The sequence below is a fragment of the Ranitomeya variabilis genome, chromosome 7, assembly GCF_051348905.1.
Source record: "Ranitomeya variabilis isolate aRanVar5 chromosome 7, aRanVar5.hap1, whole genome shotgun sequence".
Lineage (NCBI taxonomy): Eukaryota > Metazoa > Chordata > Amphibia > Anura > Dendrobatidae > Ranitomeya > Ranitomeya variabilis.
The window spans coordinates 101,943,725-101,968,787 of NC_135238.1; the positions used below are offsets into that span (position 1 = coordinate 101,943,725).

General features: G+C 45.1%; 1 protein-coding gene across 1 annotated transcript in view; it reads left to right on the plus strand.

The window, feature by feature from the left end:
- The window catches only part of PGAP1 (post-GPI attachment to proteins inositol deacylase 1), a 1,745,445-nt gene that overhangs the window by 536,085 nt on the left and 1,184,297 nt on the right, over positions 1-25,063 (plus strand). The window contains exon 10 of the mRNA XM_077275621.1: positions 17,629-17,712. Within this exon, the coding sequence (XP_077131736.1) occupies positions 17,629-17,712 (84 nt within the window). The remainder of the gene's footprint in view (positions 1-17,628; positions 17,713-25,063) is intronic.

Consider the following 25,063-nt stretch of genomic DNA (forward strand, 5'->3'; position numbering starts at 1 on the left):
GTTCCACTATTCTTAATGCCATCCAGTGCACATCTTGCCACAAGTATGCAATCCTTGAGCAGCCGGTTGAGGGTGCATATTGCTGTGCTAGATGTGAGCATGTTGTGCATTTGGAAGCCCAGAATCTGGATCTAAATGTGCAGCTGGCAACACTTGAGATCTATTGACAATATGGAAAGGAGTCTTCTGCTCACTGGGATAGATGAGGGGGGGATGGCAGGATTGAGCTGCAGGACAGTGGAGCAGCAAGCTGGGTGACAGTTAGGGTACTTTCACACTTCCGTCTTTTGCTCCGTCGCAATCCGTCGTTATGGGCAAACATTGGATCCTGCAAATGTGCTTGCAAGATGCGTTTTTAGCCCATAGACTTGAATAAGCGACGGATCGCGATGGATGGGCACATGTCGCATCCGTCATGCGATGGATGCGTCGTGTTTAGGCGGACGCGACGCACAAAAAAAGTTCCATGCAACTTTTTTTGTCCGTCAATTCCACTTTTTCCGACCGCACATGCGCGACCGGAACTCCGCCCCCTCCTCCCCGCTCATCACACTGGGTAGCGGATGCGTCGTGAAACTGCATCCGCTGCCCACGTTGTGCTAAATTTAGCACAACGTCCGTCGGTACTTTGGGCTGACGGTTTGCGACGGCCCCGTACCGACAGAAGTGTGAAAGTACCCTTAGAAAGCCGGGTAGAGGGAAGAGTGCCAGGGAGGCTAGTCCTGATCTGGCGCACCCAATAAGTTTGCTAAGTTGGCAAATGAGGGGGGTGCTAGTACAGGGATAGCACTGCTGCAGCCAGGCATGTCCTCTGAAAGCCGGAGGAGTGACTGCTACAGTAAGGAGGGAAATAGGAGAGCAGTGTAGGCCAGACAGGTGCTTGTAGTGGGGACTCAATTATTAGGGGAACAGATAGGGCAATCTGTCACAAAGACAGGGATCATAGAACTGTGTGCTGCCTACCTGGCGCTCAAGTTCGACACATCGCTGATCGGGTTGACAGATTACTGGGAGGGGCTGGTGAGGACCCAGCGGTCATGGTGCACATTGGCGCAAATGACAAAGTTAGAGGTAGGTGGAAAGTCCTTAAAGGTGATTTCAGGGAATTAGGCTGCAAGCTGAAAGCAAGGACCTCCAACGTGGTATTTTCTGAAATACTGCCTGTGCCACGCCAGAGAGGCAACGGGAGATTAATAAGTGGCTCAAAATTGGTGTAGGAAGGAGGGGTATGGGTTCCTGCTGAACTGGGCCAACTTCTCAGTTAGCTACAGTTTCTACGCTAGGGATGGGCTGCACCTCAGTGGGGAAGGTGCAGCTGTACTGGGGGAGAAAATGGCTAGAAGGTTGGAGGAGTGTTTAAACTAGGGATTGGGGGGAGGGTATTCATTTTATAGGAGGGGAAGATAGTGCAGATAGAGACCTGGGCACAAATACGGAAGTTGGGGGAGGCGGTGGCATTGGGGGTGGGGTTAGAACAATTAATAATTTAAGAAAGAATAGAGGTACTGAGAGATACATAAAGTGCATGTATACTAATGCCAGAAGCCTCGCCAACAAAATGGACGAATTAGAATTAATGTTGTTGGAGCATAATTATGACATGGTGGGGATATCTGAAACATGGCTGGATGAGATCCATGACTGGGCTGTTAACTTTCAGGGCTATAGTCTGTTCAGAAATGACTGAACGGATAAGCGAGGGGGAGGTGTGTCTATATGTAAAATTATCCTTAAAACCCATCCTGCGTGATAATATAGGGAATCTAATGAAAATGTAGAGTCCATGTGGGTGGAGATAAGAGGAGGGAGGGAGAAAAAATAATAAATTACTGATAGGGGTTAGTTATAAGTCTCCAAAAATAATGGAAGCAACGGAAAATATCCTCGTAAAGCAAATAGATGAAGCTGCGACTCAAGGAGAAGCCATTATTATGGGGGACTTCAACTACCCTGAAATAGATTGGGGAACAGTAACCCGCAGTTCCAGCAAAGGTAATCGGTATTGACAACTATGAGAGACTATTACCTTTCACAACTGGTTCAGGACCCAACAAGAAGGGGGGCACTGCTAGACCTAATATTAACCAACAGGCCAGACCGCATATCAAATATAAGGGATGGGGGTCACTTAAGGAATAGTGATCACAAAATAATATGTTTTCATGTATCCTTTAATAAGATGTGTAGTAGAGGGGTTACAAGGACACTAAACTTCAGGAGAGCAAATTTCCAACGGATGAGAGATGATCTTGGTGCAATTAACTGGGACGATATCCTGAGGCATAAAAATACACAATGAAAATGAGAGACGTTTATTAGCATCCTGGATAGTACTTGTGCACAGTTTTTACCGTATGGGAATAAACATACTAGAAATAGGAGGAAACCAATATGGCTAAATAGAGCTGTAAGTGGCTCAACAAAAAGAAAGCATTTAGAGAATTAAAGCAAGTAGGTAGTGATGAGGCATTAAATAAATGCAGAAAATTAAGTTCTGTAAAAAGCAAATCAAGGCAGCAAAAATTGAGACAGAGAGACTCATTGCCAGAGACAGTGAAAATAGTCCCAAAATATTCTTTAACTACATAAATAGTAAGAAACTAAAAAATGATCGTGTTGGCCCCCTTAAAAATAGTCTGGGTGATATGGTGGATGAGGAAAAAGCCAATATGCTAAATGACTTTTTTTCATCAGTATTTATACAAGAAAATCCCATGGCAGACAAAATGACTAGTGATAAAAAGTCCCCATTAAATGTCACCTGCTTAACCCAGCAGGAAGTACGGCGGCGTCTAAAAATCACTAAAATTGACAAATCTCCGGGCTCGGATGGGATTCACCCCCGAGTACTGCAGGAATTAAGTACGATCATTGATAGACCATTATTTTTAATCGTTATAGTCTCCATAATAACAGGGTCTGTACCACAGGACTGGCGTATAGCAAATGTGGTGCCAATATTCTAAAAGGGGACAAAAACTGAACTCGGTAATTATAGGCCAGTAAGCTTAACCTCTAATGTGGGTAAAATCCTGGAGGGTATTCTAAGGGATGCTATGCTGGAGTATCTGAAGAGGAATAACCTCATGACCCAATATCAACATTGGTTTACTAGAGACCGTTCCTGTCAGACTAATCTGATTAATTTCTATGAATAGGTAAGTTCAGGACTGGACCAAGGGAACACAGTGAACGTAGTGTATATGGACTTTTCAAAAGCTTTTGATATGGTGCCACACAAAAGGTTGATGCATACAATGAGAATAATCAGGATAGGGGAAAATATGTGTAAGTGGGTTAAGAGCTGGCTCAGGGATAGGAAGCAAAGGGTGGTTATTAATGGAGCACACTCGGACTGGGTCGCAGTTAGCAGTGAGGTACCACAGGGGTCAGTATTGGGCCCTCTTCTTTTTAACATATTTATTAATGACCTTATAGGGGCACAAAGAGCAGAATTTCAATATTTGCAGATGACACTAAACTTTGCAGGGTAATCAATACAGAGGAGGACAATTTTATATTACAGGATGATTTATGTAAACTAGAAGCTTGGGCTGATTAATGGCTAATGAGCTTTAATGGGGATAAATGTAAGGTAATGCACTTGGGCAGAAGTAATAAGATGTATAACTGTGTGCTTAATTCTAAAACTCTGGGCAAATCGTCAATGAAAAAGACCTGGGTGGATGACAAACTCACATTTAGTGGCCAGTGTCAGGCAGCTGCTACAAAGGCAAATAAAATAATGGGATGCATTAAAAGAGGCATAGATGCTCACGAGGAGAACATTATTTTACCTCTATACAAGTCACCAGTTCGACCACACTTAGAATACTGTGTACAGTTCTGGTCTCCGGTGTATAAGAAAGACATAGCTGAACTAGAGCGGGTGCAGAGTAGAGCGACCAAGGTAATTCGAGGACTGCGGGGGGGGGGGTCTGCAATACCAATATGGGTTATTACACTTGGGCCATTTAGTTTGGAAAAATGAAGGCTAAGGGGAGATCTTATTTTAATGTATAAATATATAAGGGGACAGTACAAATACCTTTCTGATGATCTTTTTAATCATAGACCTAAGACCGGGACAAGGGGGCATCCTCTACGTCGGGAGGAAAGAAGGTTAGGTTTAAGCATAGTAACAGATGCGGATTCTTTACTGTAAGAGCAGTGAGACTATGGAACTCTCTGCCGTATGATGTTGTAATGAGTGATTCATTACTTAAATTTAAGAGGGGTCTGGATGCCTTTCTTGAAAAGTATAATGTTACAGGTTATATATACTAGATTCCTTGATAGGGCGTGGATCCAGGGAACTAGTCTGATTGCCGTATGTGGAGTCAGGAAGGAATTTTTTTCCCCAATGTGGAGCTTACTCTTTGCCACATGGGTTTTTTTGCCTTCCTCTGGATCAACATGTTAGGGCATGTTAGGTTAGGCTATGGGTTGAGCTAGATGGACTTAGTCTTCTTTCAACCTTAATAACTATGTAATAGACACAACACATACAGTACATATAACATAGAGTACATACTCGCCGTCAGTTTGATCCCCGAAGCCATTGTCACCTGTAATAAATATAAAAATAATAAACAAAAAATATACTTCCTGATCCGCAGATATCCAATTAAAACGAGTGTCCCATGATGATCTCCCGTGGAGAGCAGCCACATCAGCTGATGCAACAGCTCACCAGGGGCTCCAGGAATACAATGATGGAAGGTATCCTTCCGCAATGTATTCCTCCGCCTCTGTGAGAAAAAGGCCCTATTCTCACTTGTGACATTGCTGTGTGGGAAAATTCCCACGCAGCTTTGCCATAAAGTGATACCCTGAACTCAGGTAACCTCTTAAGTGATGCACTGCAGGAGCCATTGTTCCCTATCGGTGTGTCACTGGAGGGCTTACAGAGCAGTGATATCACCCGATGTCACTGTTCTATAGGGGAGATCGTCGTGGGACACCCGTTATTAATTGGACTACAGTGGAAAGTGAGTATATGGCTGTTTATTATTTTTAATTTTTTATAGGCAATCGAGTATGGTAAGTATGGTGAAATTAAGAATATTAAAATACTTTTTTTCTGGCTGTCTTTATTTTTTTTTACTTTTTCACTACTATAGGATTAATAATAGGCATCTTATTGACACCTCTCCATTATTAACCGGGCTTAATGTCAACTTACATTAGCAAGGTGACATTAACTCCTTATTACCCCATATCCCACCGCTACAGGGGAGTGAGTAGAGAGGGGCTAAGTGCCGGATTTGGCACATCTTACAGATGCGACATTTCTGGGGCGGCTGGGGGATGTTATTTGTAACTGGAGGGGCAAATATCCATGGCCCCTTCCTAGGCTATGAATATCAAACCGCAGCTGTCTGCGTAGCCCTTCTGGCTATAAAATGTAAGGGGACCCTAAGTCATTTTTTTTGGGTGTAACGGGGTAAAAGCTAATCGACACAAAAAGAGGACTTAAAGATCCTCCAAAGAATTGAAAAAAGTCACAGAGAAAAATGCAGAGATGTTTACCTGCTGAAGCCTCCAACCAAATGCACTAGCAGGGTGCGGCGGACACGATTAATGATGGCAAAAACACAGGTGCAAAAAATATCTATGAACCAACCACTTTCAATCCAGTGTTGGCTGTTTGGCATTAGTGCACTTGGGGGTGTAACGGGGTCTATCGTGCTGGAGTACCTCTTTCAGTACCACCCCGTTTTTCAGGAGGTCTACTCTGCTTTGGCTGGAGTCTGAATGAAGGACGCTGGCTGGAATTGCTTGGTTACATGGGAGCATATAAAAGATCACTGCTTCTCCACGTATTTCCAGTGTAACAACACTTTACTCACAGGACACAGAATATATCACACAGATACAGAGGGCAGGCCAATTGAAAAGCGGCAGGCCAGAGATACATTACAATAGCCGCAGGTGGCCGGAGCCTGCCGATATTTACTGTGGGAATTACAAAGGTGGGGGAGGTCATAAGGGGGACATCTTGTCCCCTCTGCCAAGGGGCGCAGCCTTTGGGCAGATGCATTAGGGACATGCATCTTACATGGAACCTATTATACACACATATAACTGCACAACATATTCTGGGGGGTTCCGGAACAGGGGGGTCCCCTTATTTTAATAGCCAGTAAAGGCTACGTAGACAGCTGTGGGCTGACATTCATAGCCTGGTAAGGGGCCATGGGTATTACCCCCTTACCAGGCTACAAATATTGGCCCCCGGCCTTCGGCTTTCCCCCTCTGGCACAGAAAATTGCACGGAGCCCACACCATTTTTTTTCCCTTTTTATTTTTTTTTTATGAAACGTTCATTAATAAACATCGGCCTTGCTATTATACAGTGGGGCAAAAAAGTATTTAGTCATTCAGCAATAGTGCAAGTTCCACCACTTAAAAAGATGAGAGGCGTCTGTAATTTACATCATAGGTAGACCTCAACTATGGGAGACAAACTGAGAATAAAAAAATACAGAAAATCACATTGTCTGTTTTTTTATCATTTTATTTGCATATTATGGTGGAAAATAAGTATTTGGTCAGAAACAAAATTTCATCTCAATACTTTGTAATATATCCTTTGTTGGCAATGACAGAGGTCAAACGTTTTCTGTAAGTCTTCACAAGGTTGCCACACAGTGTTGTTGGTATGTTGGCCCATTTTTCCATGCAGATCTCCTCTAGAGCAGTGATGTTTTTGGCTTTTCGCTTGGCAACACAGACTTTCAACTCCCTCCAAAGGTTTTCTATAGGGTTGAGATCTGGAGACTGGCTAGGGCACTCCAGGACCTTGAAATGCTTCTTACGAAGCCACTCCTTCGTTGCCCTGGTGGTGTGCTTTGGATCATTGTCATGTTGAAAGACCCAGCCACGTTTCATCTTCAATGCCCTTGCTGATGGAAGGAGGTTTGCACTCAAAATCTCACGATACATGGCCCCATTCATTCTTTCATGTACCCGGATCAGTCGTCCTGGCCCCTTTGCAGAGAAACAGCCCCAAAGCATGATGTTTCCACCACCATGCTTTACAGTAGGTATGGTGTTTGATGGATGCAACTCAGTATTCTTTTTCCTCCAAACACGACAAGTTGTGTTTCTACCAAACAGTTCCAGTTTGGTTTCATCAGACCATAGGACATTCTGCTAAAACTCCTCTGGATCATCCAAATGCTCTCTAGCAAACTTCAGACGGGCCCGGACATGTACTGGCTTAAGCAGTGGGACACGTCTGGCACTGCAGGATCTGAGTCCATGGTGGCGTAGTGTGTTACTTATGGAAGGCCTTGTTACATTGGTCCCAGCTCTCTGCAGTTCATTCACTAGGTCCCCCCGCGTGGTTCTGGGATTTTTGCTCACCGTTCTTGTGATCATTCTGACCCCACGGGGTGGGATTTTGCGTGGAGCCCCAGATCGAGGGAGATTATCAGTGGTCTTGAATGTCTTCCATTTTCTAATTATTGCTCCCACTGTTGATTTCTTCACTCCAAGCTGGTTGGCTATTGCAGATTCAGTCTTCCCAGCCTGGTGCAGGGCTACAATTTTGTTTCTGGTGTCCTTTGACAGCTCTTTGGTCTTCACCATAGTGGAGTTTGGAGTCAGACTGTTTGAGGGTGTGCACAGGTGTCTTTTTATACTGATAACAAGCTTAAACAGGTGCCATTACTACAGGTAATGAGTGGAGGAAAGAGGAGACTCTTAAAGAAGTTACAGGTCTGTTAGAGCCAGCAATCTTGATTGTTTGTTTCTGACCAAATACTTATTTTCCACCATAATATGCAAATAAAATGATAAAAAAACAGACAATGTGATTTTCTGGATTTTTTTTTTCTCAGTTTGTCTCCCATAGTTGAGGTCTACCTATGATGTAAATTACAGACGCCTCTCATCTTTTTAAGTGGTGGAACTTGCACTATTGCTGAATGACTAAATACTTTTTTGCCCCACTGTATATCTATGGATAGTCTTTCTATAGATATATTTAAAGATAGATATATCTATAGATACATAGATATATCTATCCATATATGTATAGGGTATGTGTCCACGGGCAGGATTGCCCAAAGCGTTGCCCCCTTCTGTACGCGCAGTAAATCCCGCAGTAAACCCCATACATAGGACCCTGTGATTTATCTTGCAGCGACGTAGCGTCGCCACAGGTAAACAGACATGCTGCGTTATAAAAAGACGCGCCGCATGTCCGTAGCACGCATAGTGGTGACGGGATTTCATAAAATCCCCTCCACTATGCTGTAACTTCTTGACTCTGCGGCTTGAATGCTGCTGTTGTACGCAGCATCCAATCCTCAGGTAATCCGGCCCGTGGACACATACTCTACACTATCCATACATCTATCCATAGATACAGTGCCTACAAGTAGTATTCAACCCCCTGCAAATAAGTTAGAGCCTTCAATCTTCAAACAAGAGCAGGATTTATTAACAGATGCATAAATCTTACAAACCAAAAAGTTTTGTTGCTCAATTAAATTTTTATAAATTTTAAACATAAAAGTGTGGGTCAATTATTATTTAACCCCTAGGTTTAATATTTTGTGGAATAACCTTTGTTTGCAATTACAGCTAATAATCGTCTTTTCTAAGACCTGATCAGGCCGGCACAGGTCTCTGGAGTTACCTTGGCCCACTCCTCCATGCAGATCTTCTCCAAGTTATCTAGGTTCTTTGGGTGTCTCATGTGGACTTTAATCTTGAGCTCCTTCCACAAGTTTTGAATTGGGTTAAGGTCAGGAGACTGACTAGGCCACTGCAACACCTTGATTTTTTGCCTCTTGAACCAGGCCTTGGTTTTCTTGGCTGTGTGCTTTGGGTCGTTATTTTGTTGGAAGATGAAATGACGACCCATTTTAAGATCCTTGATGGAGGAGCGGAGGTTCTTGGCCAAAATCTCCAGGTAGGCCGTGCTATCCATCTTCCCATGGATGCGGACCAGATGGCCAGGCCCCTTGGCTGAGAAACAGCCCCACAGCATGATGCTGCCACAATCATGCTTGACTGTAGGGATGGTATTCTTGGGGTCGTATGCAGTGCCATCCAGTCTCCAAACGTCACGTGTGTGGTTGGCACCAAAGATCTCGATCTTGGTCTCATCAGACCAGAGAACCTTGAACCAGTCAGTCTCAGAGTCCTCCAAGTGATCATGAGCAAACTGTAGACGAGTCTTGACATGACGCTTTGAAAGTAAAGGTACCTTACGGGCTCGTCTGGAACGGAGACCATTGCGGTGGAGTACGTTACTTAAGGTATTGACTGAAACCAATGTCCCCACTGCCATGAGATCTTCCCGGAGCTCCTTCCTTGTTGTCCTTGGGTTAGCCTTGACTCTTCGGACAAGCCTGGCTTCGGCACGGGAGGAAACTTTCAAAGGCTGTCCTGGCCGTGGAAGGCTAACAGTAGTTCCATAAGCCTTCCACTTCCGGATGATGCTCCCAACAGTGGAGACAGGTAGGCCCAACTCTTTGGAAAGGGTTTTGTACCCCTTGCCAGCCTTCTGACCCTCCACGATCTTGTCTCTGATGGCCTTGGAATGCTCCTTTGTCTTTTTGCGGGACAAGATGACGTTTTCAGCGGTACCATGTTTATTTATATCCGTCTTTTTGATCGCGTGTTAATACACTTTTTGTTCGGCGGTATGATAAAGCATTGTTTTTTGCCTTGTTCTTTTTATTTTTACGGTGTTCACTGAAGGGGTTAACTAGTGGGGCAGTTTTATAGGTCGGGTCTTTACGGACGCGGCTGTGCAAAATTTGTGTACTTATATTGTTTTTTTTTATTTACATAAAGAAATGTATTTATTGAAACAATATTTTTCTTTAAAAATATATATTTTTTTAATTCTTAACTACACATGTTCATATTATTTTTTTTTACTTTTTTACAATTTCCTAGGGTGGGACATCATTATATAGTGTCAAATCTGACAGACAGTGTAGGAGGCTTCTCAGCTCCTGTTGACAGCAGGCACTGACAAGCCACCTACCTGCAGGACCCTGCGGCCATCTTGGATCCGGCACCTGCAGGGAGGAGACAGGAGGAGAAGGGAAGAGACACTCGGAACTACACAATCGCATTGCGTTGTTCTGAGGGTCTCAGGGAAGCATGCAGAGAGCCCCCCTCCCTGCATGATGCTTCCCTATGCCCCTGGAACACTGCGATCTTGTTTGACCGCAGTGTTCAGGGGGCTAATGTGCCGGTAGCGGTCCCTGACCGCTCCTGGCACATAGTGCCGGATGTCAGTTGTGATAATCAGCTGGCGATTGGCCGCGTTCCCACCGTGAGCGCAGCTGATCTCATATGGCGTACTGTCCCATCGATGGTCATACGGGCCCAGGTCACCTCGACGGGATAGTATGTCTGAGTGTCAGAAACGGGTTAAGCGCAGAATGAGTTTCTCTGTACTATTTAAAAAAAAAAAAAAAAACCTCTAAAAACTCTGCTAAATTTCTGCACCAAAATGACATCAAATAAAGGAGAAATGCATAAAAAAAGCTCAGCAGACACACAATAATCAGAAAAGATTGTTACTGCGTTTTGGGACGTGCTTAGCTGCAGAAAAAGCACTGGAGAAAAACGCATCATTCACGCTGCGTGTGAACACGGCTGTAAGAAAGTCCTTACTGAGAGGGAGAAGAGCCGGTAAAAATATGTAGACAATCCTCTTATCAAGCTGAGACTGAAGTTTATTCAGAGATTTCGCAGCAGAGCAGTTAAATGGAAAGAGAGACAAAACATGCAGGCACGAACAGGAGTCCAGACAGACAAAGTGATGCTGGTGCATCTGGCGATGATCTGGCCATAACCTGGCCATTGTGTGGCCTGGCAGTAGAATGGCTATATTACGGCCCTGAACAACAGTAACAGGGGCTTTTTATACATGGCTTAGACAAAGCACATTGCAGCAAAAGTGCTTATACATGACAACATCATACTGCAGAGAAAAATATATTCAAGGACAAAGCATGCAATGGTTAAATGTAAATGACTTTGATGTTCTTTACCCCAAACTCCATTAGAACTCGTAAATCTCCATGTTAGAGTTTTACGAGTGATCTATTTCAAATGTTTATTTCTGTTAATGTTGATGATTATGGCTTACAGCCAATAAAAACCCAAAAGCCATTATATCAGTAAATTAGAATGCTTTATAACAAGCTTGATAAATTATTATAAAATACAAAATGTTCTCCTACTGAAATATATATTCAGTAAATGAACTTGGTCGGGGCTCCTTTGGCATCAATTACTGCATCAATTTGTCGAGGCATGGAGATCAGCCTGTGGCATTACTGAGGTGTTAGGGATGCCCAGATTGCTTTGATAGCAGCCTTCTACTAGTCTGCATTGTTGGGTTTGGTGTCTCTGATCTTCCTCTTGACAAAACCCCTTAGTATCTCAGACAAGTTTGTTGGCTAATCAAGTCAAGTGATACTGTTGTTTTTAAACCTGGTATTGGTAATTTTGGCAGTGTGAACACATGCCAAATTTCCATCTCCAAAAAGCTTGTCATCAGAGGGAAGCATAAAGTGCTCTAAAATTTCATGGAAGACAGCTGTGCTGACTTTGGTCTTGATAAGACACAGTGGACATTCACAAGCAGATGACATGGCTCCCCAAACCATTACTGATTGTGGAAACTTCACACTAGACCTCAAACAGACTCTGAGACCTTTATTTTCAAATGAAATGCAAAAATTACTTTCATCTGAAAATTCCATCTTGGGCCACTGAGCAACAGTCCAGTTCTTTTCTTCCTTGGCCCAGGTTAGACGCTTCTGGCGTTGTCTGTTGGTCATGCTTGACACAAGGAATGCGACACTTGTAGCTCATTACCTGGATACATCTATGTGTGGTGGCTCTTGAAGCAATGACTCCAGCAGCAGTCCACTCCTTGTGAATCTCTCCCAAATTTTTGAATTTCTTTTTCTCAACAATCCTTTCAAGATTGTGGTTATTTTGGTTGCTTGTGCACCATTTTCTACTGCACTTTTTCCTTCCACTCAACTTTCCATTAATATGTTTGGATACAGCACTCTGTTAACAGCCAGCTAATTTAGCAATGACCGTTTGTGGCTTCCCCTCCTTGTGGAGTGTGTTAATAACTGCCTTCTGGACATCTGTCAAGTCAGCAGTCTTCCCCATGATTGTGGAGCCCACTGTAACCTACTAAGGGACCATTTAAACGCTTAGGAAGCCTTTGCATGTGCTTTTTATTATTCTAGTTTACTGAGATAATGATTTTTGGGTTTTCATTAGCCGCAAGCTATAATCACAAACATTATCAGAAATAAACACTTGAAATCACTGTTTGTAATGATCTACTATATAATTGTCTAAGGGGTACATCCGTCTTTCTGTCTGTCCTTCTGTCTGTCACGGATATTCATTGGTCGCGGCCTCTGTCTGTCATGGAATCCAAGTCGCTGATTGGTCTCGCCAGCTGCCTGTCATGGCTGTCGCGACTATTCAGCGACGGCCACAGTCCGATTAGTCCCTCCCTACTCCCCTGCAGTCAGTGCCCGGCACCCGCTCCATACTCCCCGCAGTCACCGCTCACATAGGGTTAATGCCAGCGGTAACAGACCGCCTTATGCCGTGGGTAACTCACTCCGTTACCGCCGCTTTTAACCCTGTGTGACCCAAGTTTTTACTATTGATGCTGCCTATGCAGCGTCAATAGTAAAAACATCTAATGTTAAAAAAAAAAAAAAAAAAAAAAAAATCAATATATACTCACCTTCCGCCGCCTTTCCCGCTCCTCGCGACGCTCCGGTGACCGGACCGGTCATGTGACCGCGACGTCATCACAGGGCCTGCACGAGAAGGACCTGCCATGACGTCACGGTCATGTGACCGCGACATCATCACATCCTGGGACTGGAAACTGCCGCCTGCACCACACACAGGCGACAGAACTACAAGGGGCCCTCGGAAGGTGAGTATATGTTTATTTTTTATTTTTTAACCTGTGACATACGTGGCTGGGCAATATACTACGTGGCTGGGCAATATACTACGTAGCTGGGCAATATACTACGTGACTGGCCAATATACTATGTGGCTGGGCAATATACTACGTAACTGGACAATATACTACGTAGCTGGGCAATATACTACGTGGGCTGTGCAATATACTACATGGACATGCATATTCTAGAATACCCGATGCGTTACAATCGGGCCACCATCTAGTTCTATATAATGAGGATAACTTTTTGTATTGATGAACTGAAGTCAATTAACTTTTTGATGATATTCTAATTTAGTGAGAAGCACTTGTAGTATTTCTATATTCTTGTAGTATGTATAATATCATATTCTGCTTCTGGTTTCACTGCCTGCTATGTAGCTCAAAATTACCAAATTCTCCTATGTGTATCATTCTGGGCTGTGGCTCTTCGCTAGAGCTGTTACCTGCGAACATTGAGATTCGAGTTCTGGGGAAACCGAACGTAGGAACGTTGCGGTAGGTCAAATGTGGTGACAGATTCTCCTTTTTAATTTACCAATTATCAAAGGGGTGTGAACTCTTGTGCAGTTACCAGCCAACTGGCTTCCTTTTTTGGACTCGGACATATTGGCATCGCAGATTCCAGGTTCAATAGCACAGGCTCTGAGATATTGAATCTAGAAAATGACCTATAATAAAAGAACACAATATCTCTGAACCTAGCTGAGCACATAATCGAATCTGCATTCCTTCCCCATAAGCCCATACTATGCGGCCACCTTTAGAACTCTGCATTATTGAGTTATAAAGCATAGCTACCAGGAATTAAATACAGTAGCCGTATTTGGTTTCCCTGCACAGATAAAATCCAGCAGAACCCAGTAGCGCCTCCGCCTTCCCATTTAGAGCTTCAGGTGGAAAGTTATGGGCTTCCACGGTTCTAGCCGGAAAACCATGCTCTCAGATGTGGGAGTAGAGAGGCTGCACAGCCCAGGGGTTGGCACAGCGTGTGTGTGTGTGTGGGGGGGGAACCTAGGGGATAATGGGTAGCTCCTCATTTTGGATTTAGTCCTTCTGCTGGCAGGAGACCCATTAGCTGACACAGCCAGAGAATTAAAAAAAAAAAAGGCTTGTAACTGTGATTCATCAGCGCCTCCCTGTTGTCCCATGCTACCTAACACGGCAATTATCTATCAGTATCCTACCCTTGTACTACAATCATTACTGTATGCTTGTATATTTGTTCTTGTGAGTGTGTGTATGTGTGTGTATATATATATATATATATATATATATATATATATATATATATATATATATATATATATATATATATATATATATATATTATCTATCTATCTATATCTCTTGGTTTCTGACCCAGTATAAGTTTGTTGTCTGTCGGGGCTTATACCTAACGAGGAAATGGTGGCATCATACGATAACGTGTTAACGAGGAACTTAGACAGTGACGGCTGGGAGGCTTTTCTATATATCCCCACCCCGGTCTGGTGATATATATCCCCCCTCACTGGGAACACCTCAATATCTCATACCTCTAACGGAAGACTTTCCGGTGACTATTTGCCCTCGGTGCAGTTCCCTGACTGACCTTGGGTAAGTGGTGGCGCCAGAGAGTCGATACCTGCTCGGTCATTCTCTCCCCTCTCCAGAGGTGAGTGAAGTAGACACACCCCTTCCCGTGTGCGATCCGTTACAGATTGTGGCAAGCGGTGGGATCGAGATGTGTGTGTGGAATCCCTACTCCCAGACACTAAGGACTAACCAGTAGATTTTGCTGCTGTGGTCCGAAGATCAGCTCAGCACTAGACAGTCCAAGTGCAAGTACTGTAGGTGTGTGGGTGCTCGGGTTGCTGCTGTGTCCGTGGCCGATGGCTGAAAAGACTGGCTGCAGGCACTTGTAGCCACACAAGAATGATGACTGGGGAGCCCTCCCATAATGCGGAGAATGACTCTACTGGTTGCTACAAGGAGGGGTCCTGCCCGGGCTCCCCCAGCAACTCGCCGCCAGTGCCCTCCCCTGCCACAGGAGAACATCCTCTTACTGCCCTTCTCCCCGGACAGCTCAGGTCAGAGGCCCGCTTTCAAGCTGCCATGACCAGTCTCGAGGCGGGGTGTGAGGAAGCCTCCACAGCCCTCTTGAAAGTGGCAGAGCCCCAGGCAGATCGCGAGGCAGTGGAACGCCATGAAGCTGCAGAGCGAAACAATAAGCTGGAGTTAGCTTGGTAGGGTTTCCTAACGCCCACCCCAGCACCTTCGGAGCCCAAGACTGCCAAGGTCTGAGCCGTGGACTTCCCTTGCTGGAGAAGGACGGAGACCTAGACTCCTTTCTGCGGGCCTTTGAGCGGACGTGCCGACAGAACCATCTGGCTTCAGATTTGTGGGCCAAGTACCTGACCTCCCTTTTGAGGGGGTAAATCCCTGGACAACCTGGGGGACTTACATGCCGGGGCAGTTAGGACTATGAGAGTACCAAACAGGCCCTGATTCAGCAGTTCAACCTCACTCCAGAGTCTTACTGCAGGAAGTTCTGGAGCATGCAAAAAGGCCTCAAAGACACCTGGGCCGACCACATGCGGGCCATCATGCGAGCTGCAGAGCACTGGACCAAGGGTCTGGAGCTAACCACCTCCCAGGAAATCCAAGAGGCATTTTTCACAGATCAATTCTTGTGAAACTGCCCAGAGGACCTCCAGCAGTACTTCCGTGACCGGAAACCAAAGAGGGCCGCTGCTACAGCCGCCCTGGCAGATGACTATGCCATTAACCGGGCCCCTGAAGCCAAGAGGGCCACCCACAGCACCTGTAGAAGGGGGTAAGACTTATCCTGCTCCTGTTTCCCTAGCATCTAGAATTCATGGGGCACCTCCCCCTCTGCTACCCTCTCCAGGCCAGGGGTAGAACCCTGAAGGTGTCACCTCTGCAACCAACCCAGACACTTCAGGGCCATGTGTCCCCAGACCCCATCCTCATTCCAAAAACCATCCCCTGTTATGTGTAGGTGGGGGTGTTGGGAGGTCCCGTGACAATTTCCAGCCCGTCACCATAAACCACTCACCTGCTTTGGGTCTGCGGGGCATCGGCGCTGAGATAACCCTCATGTGGCCTGAGATGGTATCCCCCCCCCCCCCCCCCCCAGGACTTGATACCCGGAAAAACCTTCGCCGTCTCCGAGATTGGAGGCGTTGAACCAGCGCTGCCCATAGCCAAGGTCTATTTGGACTGGGGCGCCGGGAAGGGAATGAGGGGAGGTGGGAGTTTCGCTGAATATTCCCGCAAATGTTTTACTTGTTTGGTAGGTTTGGCTTCTGCTGGCTTGCCTGGCTCTGTGGCTGGCAGGCTTAGCTCTGTGGCTGGCAGGCTTAGCTTTGTGGCTGGCAGGCTTAGCTTTGTGGCTGGCAGGCCTGGCTCTGTGGCTGGTAGGCCTGGCTTATGCTGGCTTGACTCCCGCTGGCTGGACTCCCGCTGTCTTGCTTGCTGGTACATGGATGAGTGAAGCCCTACCTGGCAGGCTTTATATACCTTTCCTAATTGGGGGCTGGCTGATTGTATCGGAGCATGCTCAGTTTAAAAAAAAAAATGGAATCAGTCTCATGATTCCGTCAGTTGACGGATCCGGCGCCCATAGGCTTCCCTTCGAGCTAACGACGGACGGCACCTGATCCATCGTTGTCCGATTTTTCGACTTACACAAAAAACGTTACTTTGTCTTTCGTCTCCGGCCGCCGGACAAACAATTTTTGACGGATCCAGCGAACGACGGATAAAATGTGAGGCCATCCGTCGCTATTACAAGTCTATGAGAAAAAAACGGAATCTTCTGCATTAGTCGCCGGATTTGTTTTTTAAAAAATTCGATGGTTTGTGACTGACGGCAAAAAACTCATGTGTGAAAGGGACCTTAATAAAATGAATATATGCACATTATACATTACATCATGCTACAGCTCAGGCTCCGCCATAGGCACCTGCATGATGAATGTTTATTTCTTTCAAACAATAGTATATTCATTATATAAAATATGGGACTGGTCAGTGAAGGATCAGTGACCTGTCATAAGCCATCAGTATGAATACCTAATCAGAGCACCACATAAAGCCCCCCCACGGCCCCTCCTTGCAGAACGAGAATCTCATGAACTGAAAACTACAAATAAAGATTAAAAAACGACCACAAGACGGATTTCATCACCAGGTATCATTTTATTCAGTGTAATGGTACCGAGCGGACACTGTCTTTAGATTACTCAGCGTAATCCTGCCAACATGTTTCCTTTAATGATGGTCTTGTGTGCTGAAGCGCTAGGTAGCAGGCATCACTGCAGGAGATTGTCACATGTGTCTCATTACCTGATGTCCCCACAGGCTGCAGTGATACATGCTAGGGGCATACTAGACCATATCTTTTCCTTTCCCAGACCAAATCTGTCTCTATATATCCATGTATTCTATTCTTTTTTAGGTAATGCTATTCTATACTTATTATAGCATCCACTGGAGTTTTTGTTATCTTTCAGAGAACTATTTTGGCTCCAATTTGAAAATTTTGTTTTACATGAATTGGTAACATTAATTATTGGGACAACATCTCAATGGTTAATACTTCTTTTCTTTCCATTTCATATCAGGTTTACAGCGAAACGTTTTTTGCTTTTCCCCTTCACGATAAAAGGAAGACTTACAACCAATTTCACTGTCGAAACACCTACTTGGTAAGATACTTTAATAGTTTTTATTTGCGTTGTACATATTGCAAACACTAACGACGTACACATTTACATGACTGTAAACTTGTCACAGGCAGATTTTACAGTAGATTGTATACCGGTTTGCAACAGCTTTTACTCTAGACCAGCAGGGAACAATTAATTTTTTAAAGTAAAAATAAAACAATACAAGATTTGTTGTTTTTTTTTATCGCTGTAATAGTAAAAGTCATGAAAAGTCATGTTGCCAGGTAATTCTTGTTGTCTGGTGAACTCCATAAAAACAAAACCCGAAAAACAATGGTAGAATTGCATTCTTTTTCCACAATTTAACCAATCATGGATTTTTTTTGTCTCAATTTTCAGTACATTAAATGCTAAAATGAATTCTATAATTCAAAAATACAACTCACCCTTCAAAAAAAACAAAAAACCTCTTACATGGCTAAATCAATTGAAAAAATATGGTTCTTGTAAAAAAGAGAAAAAAAAAATGAAAGCACAGAAAGTGAAAACTTGGCTGGTCCCGAAATTGAGCATGAATAAGTATGTTGACTCATTGCTACTGCTTATTCATGTTACTGTAGTTCTTACGGCTCACACTTAATCAACTACAGGATCAGCTAGTGATCTAATCCACCTAAACCTAAAGGCCCCGTCTCACATAGCGAGATCGCTAGTGAGATCGCTGCTGAGTCACAAGTTTTGTGACGCAACAGCGACCTCTAGCGATCTCGCTATGTGTGACACGTACCAGCGATCAGGCCCCTGCTGTGAGATCGCTGGTCGTGTCAGAATGGCCTGGACCTTTTTTTGGTCGTTGAGGTCCCGCTGACATCGCTGAATCGGTGTGTGTGACACCGATCCAGCGATGTCTTCACTGGTAACCAGGGTAAACATCGGGTTACTAAGCGCAGGGCCGCGCTTAGTAACCCGATGTTTACCCTGGTTACCAGCGTAAATGTAAAAAAAAAAAAAAAACAGTACATACTCACTATCTGTTGCCCGTCAGGTCCCTTGGCGTTTGCTTCCTGCTCTGACTGCCGCCGTAAAGTGAGAGCGCAGCAGTGACGTCACCGCTGCGCTCTGCTCTCACTGTACGGCGGCACACAGTCAGAGCGGGAAGCGGACGGCAAGGGACCTGACGGGCAACAGATGGTGAGTATGTACTGTTTTTTTTTTTTACATTTACGCTGGTAACCAGGGTAAACATCGGGTTACTAAGCGTGGCCCTGCGCTTAGTAACCCGATGTTTACCCTGGTTACCCGGGTGCTGCAGGGGGACTTCGGCATCGTTGAAGACAGTTTCAACGATGCCGAAGTCGTTCCCCTGATCGTTGGTCGCTGGAGAGAGCTGTCTGTGTGACAGCTCCCCAGCGACCACACAGCGACCACACCGACGCTGCAGCGATCAGCATCGTTGTCTGTATCGCTGCAGTGTCGCTGTGTGAGACGGGGCCTTAACCTATCAAGTGCAATAGGATTATAGCATGGCCAGGAGTGTACTTATAAAACTTAACCTTTTTAATAGGTAAATTAAAAACAGCCAACATATACCTCGGACATACACACATAAATTTATTCCAAAGTGTAAGTGCTCATGATTAACAGTGCTCTATTTAAAAAAAAAATGGTTGGATCTCATCCAGGCACGTTCTCAGACCTCCCAACCGTCCCGGATCCAGTGGGGTAGTCCCGATTTTGACAGTCTCTTCCGCGGTCACGGGCTGGACATTAGTTTTCCCGCACTGCAATGTTAGCCGTCAGCCTCATCAGGACTGCCCCGCTGGATTCGGGACAGTTGGGAGGAGGACTAATCGTCCCTCCACCGCAGAGCAGTACACCACATATATGGCTGCTCTGTGCGCACAGGACCTGTGATTAGGTCACAGGAGGGGAGGAGTCAGGGATCACATGATCTGGGCCTCCGTGTATGCATGCAGGGCTATGCTGGTTGTCATAGAGCTGGATGAGGGTAAGTTTATGTGTGGGGTCAGGAGGTGTTTACAGTGTGGATGTAGCAGAGCCGTGTGTGTACAGTGCGGAGCCGTGTGTGTACGGAGCGGAGCCACGTGTGTACGAGGTGTACGGAGCGGAGCCGCGTGTGTACGAGGTTTTCGGAGTGGAGCCGCGTGTGTGTACAGAGCGGACACTAGCTGTGTCAGATCGGAGCAGATATTGCTACTTGCTCTGACACTGACTGGCACGGGAGACACAGAGACTTCTTTGGCGTACCGGAGCTGCCGCAATGTGAGCAGTCAGTGGTGCGGAGCAGCTGGAAGACATCATTCAGTGCCGCGGAAGTGGAACCTGCCAGCTGCTGCAAGGGAGCACATTGAAAGGTGTGTGTGTAGTGATGGAAAAGGCAATGATGGGGGTGTGAGGGCAATGATGGGGTCTGGTAACCATGTGTTACCATTATACTGTACGCAGTATCATGTGGGGCCATTATACTGTACCCAGCATCATGTGGGGCCATTATACTGTACACAGCATCATGTGGTGCCATTATAATGTACAAAGCATCATGTGAGGCCATTATACAGTATGCAGCATCATGTGGGCCCATTATACTGTATGGGGCATTACTTGGGGCAAGTATACTGTACGCAGCATAATGTGGGGCCATTGTACAGTATAGAGCACTGTGTGGCCATTATACAGTATTGAGCATTATGTGTGGCCATTATACAGCATGGAGCACTATGTGGCCATTATACAGCATGGAACACTGTTTGGCCATTATACAGCATGGAGCACTATGTGTGGCCATTATACAGCATGGGGGACTATGTGTGGCCATTATACAGCATGGAGCACTATGTGTGGCCATTATACAGCATGGAGCACTGTGTGGCCATTATACAGTATGGAGCACTGTGTGTGGCCATTATACAATATGGAGCACTGTGTGGCCATTATACAGTATGGAGCACTGTGTGGCCATTTTTTTTGTTTATAATATTTATGAAACGTGTGATCAGCAGTGCTAAATGGGTGTGGTTGGGTTGTGTGTGTGGCTAGTTGTGAAATGGGCGTGGTCTGAGGTGTGGCCTAAATTTTGCCGCTGTGCGCACGCCACAAACTTTCTCACTCTTTCCCTTCGAAAGTTGGGAGGTATGCGTTCTTGTTCATTCCTTTCTCAGATCTGTCCAACCATGATGGGAATGGATGGCAGGACGAAGGGGGAAATGTAGGAGTGGAATATATCCTGTCTTGCTCCTTGTCGTGCCCCTGCTTTGTTCCTGCCCCACAACAGCAGTACCCAAGTGTAGACCTATTTAAGAGTAGATCATATGAACCATGTAGTCTGTCAACGCCTTTCTTCCCCTGTTGAGGGGATTCATCAGGGGAGAGAAGATAGATATGTGGGTGCTTGCAGTGGCAAGTTAAAAACGGTTAGCTGACTAACAGTGCTCCTGTCTAGAGATGAATGGTTTCATGATATTATCCTAATATGGAGTTAGTGGGAGGTCCCGTATTAGTACAGCGTCTGATGTCATATCCCATCAAGGGATGATTAAGAGGTCCTTACATTCCATCGCATTCTCTGTGGAACACGTGTATCCTGTGACATCACTTCCGGTCACCTGACCTCAGGACCTTTAGCCGAAATGCCTGTCTGTGTATCTGGTGACATCACTAAAGGTCACCTGAAAGCAGGTCCTGCCGCCGGAGCAGTTTACTGCAGGTCCTTCGTTTGGATCCCAGTTTAGCTACCACTCATATTAACCATATTACCATCAAACTATCCTACGGGGAGTATGTTACGGATCAGTAGAAATATTATAGTATCCCTAAATCTGACAATTAGGCTTGATAATAAACAAACAATGCTTAAGGGACCACTCACAATAGATACACTACGGTTCAAAAGTTTAGTGTCACCCAATTTTGTGTTTTCCATGAAAACTCATACTTTTTATTAATCAAATGAATTGAAAATCTAGTCCAGACATTGACAAGATTCGAAAAAAAAGATTTTTATTAAAAAATAAATTTTCTCCTTTAAACTTTGCTTTCGTCAAATAATGCTCCATTTGCAGCAATTACAGCATTGCAGACCTTTGGCATTCTAGCAGTTAATTTGCTGAGGTCAAATGGAAAAATTTCACCCCATATTTCCCGAAGCCCCTCCCACAAGTTGGTTTGGCTTGATGGACACTTTTTGCGTACCATACGGTCAAGCTGCTCCCACAACAGCTCAATGGGATTCAGATCTGGTGACTACGCTGGCCTCTCCATTACAGAGAGAATACCAGCTGCCTGCTTCTTCCCTAAATAGTTCTTGCATAATTTGGAGGTGTGCTTTGGGTCTTTGTCCTGTTGTAGGATGAAATTGGCTCCAATCAAGCGCTGTACACAGGGTATTGCAAGACGTTGCAAAATGGAGTGATAGTCTTCCGTATTCAATATTAGTGATGAGCGAGTATACTCATTGCTCGGGTTTCCCAAGCACGCTCGGGTGGTCTCAGAGTATTTGTGACTGCTCGGAGATTTAGTTTTTCTCAGCTGCATGATTTACGGCTTATAGCCAGCGTGAGTACATGTGGAGGTTGCCTGGTTGCTAGGGAATCCCCACATGTATTCAGCCTGTCTAGCAGACATAAATCATGCAGCTGAGTCAACAAAAACTAAATCTCCGAACAGTAACAAATACTCGGAGACCACCCGAGCGTGCTCTGGAAAACCCGAGCAACGAGTATACTCGCTCGTCACTATTCAATATCCCTTTTACCTTGTACAAATCCGCCACTTTACCAGAACCAAAGCAACCCCAGACCATCACATTACCTCCACCATGCTTGACAGATGGCGTCAGACACTCTTCCAGCATCTTTTCAGTTGTTATGCATCTCACAAATGCTCTTCTGGGTGATCCATACACCTCAAACTTTGATTCGTCTGTCCATAACAATTTTCTCCAAGCTTCCTCTGTTCAATGTCTGTGTTCTTTTGCCCATATTAATAATATTTTAAATTTTCCTTTTATTAGCCAGTCTCAGATAAGGCTTTTTCTTTGCCACTCTACCCTGAAGGCCAACATCCTGGAGTCGCCTCTTCACTGTAGACATTGACACTGATGTTTCGTTTGTACTGTTTATTGAAGCTGCCAGTTGAGGATCTGTGAGGCGTCGATATCTCAAACTACAGACTCTAATATACTTGTCTTGTTGCTCAGTTGTGCAGCTTCTCTTTCTACTCTGGTTAGAGCCTGTTTGTACTCTCCTCTGAAGGGAGTAGTACACACCGTTGTAGGAAATCTTCAGTTTCTTAGCAATTTCTCGCATGGAATAGCCTTTTTTTTTCTATTAACAAGAACAGACTGTCAAGTTAAACATGTAAGTTCTTTTTTTCTGGCCATTTTGAGAGTTTAATGGAACCAACAAATGTAATGCTCCAGATTCTCAACTAGCTCAAAGGAAGGTCCGGTTTATAGGTTCTCTAATCAGCCAAACTGTTTCCAGCTGTGCTAACATACTTGCATAAGGGTTTTCAAAGATATTCTAACTATCCATTAGCCTTCTTACACAGTTAGCAAACACAAAGTGCCATAAGAACACTGGAGTGATGTTTGTTGGAAATGGGTCTCTATACATTGTGAGATAGCGCTCACTAACGGGTAGGGGAACACTCGCTTAGCAACGGGATTCAAGGTACACAGGAACACTTTTTAAAACAAACAGTGTATGCGGTTTATTATAGAATCAAAAACTGGGTCATGCACAGTCCATTACACACCATATCAGGACGTGACAATAAGTTTCACATCATTAGTTTGTGGCAACTAAAAACGCTGGTCCTCTTCTGACCAGTTGCCGTGGGTGACCACACAGTTCATAGAACATAATAAGCACCAACAGTCTGTGGAGGTACCTTACGGGAGCTCTTGATACACCTGCTGACTCCTTGTCAATCCTCTCTCTGTCCTCTGGAGAAGCTGCCTTACTGGGATCACCAACTTGCCTAGCCGGCACACGTCATTTCCAGACCCATCGAAGGACGGTAGCTTGCCCAACACAGTAGCCGTCACCGGCTCTACAGGTCCTTGGCCTCACCTCGTGCTCTTCAGGGATCCGGTCCACACACACAGGACCTCCCAACACAGTGGCCACTCAGGATCATGGCCTCACCAGGTGTTCTTCAGGGATCCGGTCCCAGCTCTGGACCTCCCAACACTCAGGCCTTTCCTCTCACAGGACTTTCCAGCCAAGAAGCGTTCAGGTCCATATACATGAGACATGTGACCCACACCCTGGTCACATTACATACTTGTAACCACTCCCATAGGTGGAATGTGTGTGTGGCTAGTTCGACCCGCCCAGCTCTCAGAACTAGCCCTGCCAGCCTCACTCTAAAGCAAAACAATTACTTGTAGGACTACAGGTCCCAGAACAACCTTACTTCAGGCTGAGAGCTCATAGTAGCTTCCTCTGCTACACACATACCGGCCATTCACAATAATGTCGGACTTTCTCATCACCATAGTTATGCCTGCGACTGCCATGCCTCAATACACCTCCATGCGTATTCTGGGGAGACAATGCAGCGCCTCCTACCTGTAACAGGGGTCACAGCATCACAACACCTATTGCAGCTTGAATAGTCATTTACTACATTAACAATGTATAGAGTGTATTTCTGAATCATTTAATGTTAGCTTCATTGGAAAAAAGTTATTTTCTTTCAAAAATAAGGAAATTTCTAAGTGACCCTTAACTTTTGAACGGTAGTGTATATCTGGCAAAATATCTTCATAGTGTAGGTGCATTTTAGTTTACACCATCACTATGTTACTGAGACCTTAAATTATTTATACTAGATCTTGCTGCAAGTGCAGCCCAGTTTCAAGATGGACCCCAAATCTGTTTTCTTAGGCTGTTTCCCATATCTTCAACCAACACTTCGTCAGGCCCAGTGTAAATAGAAATATGAATTGAAAAGGGAAAAGAGGGGTTTTGAGGGGGGTGTTAAATAGAGACAGTGGTAGAAGGGCCACATGTCAGAAAATAGAGAGAGGGAGAGGTTTAAGGCCATGTTCACACTTTGCGGGTTTTACCGCGGATCCGCAGCGTTTCTGCAGCTGCGGGTCCACAGCAGTTTCCATTGCGTCTACATGTACATGTAAACCCTATGGAAACCGCAATCCGCTGTGCACATGCTGCGGGAAAAACCGCGCAGAAACGCAGCGGTTTACATTCCGCAGCATGTCACTTCTTTGTGCAGAATCGCTGCGATTCTGCACACATAGGAATGCATTGATCCGCTAACTTCCCGCATGGCGCTGTGCCCACAATGCGGGAAGTAAGCGGATCATTTGCAGATGGTACCCGGGGTGGAGGAGAGGAGACTCTCC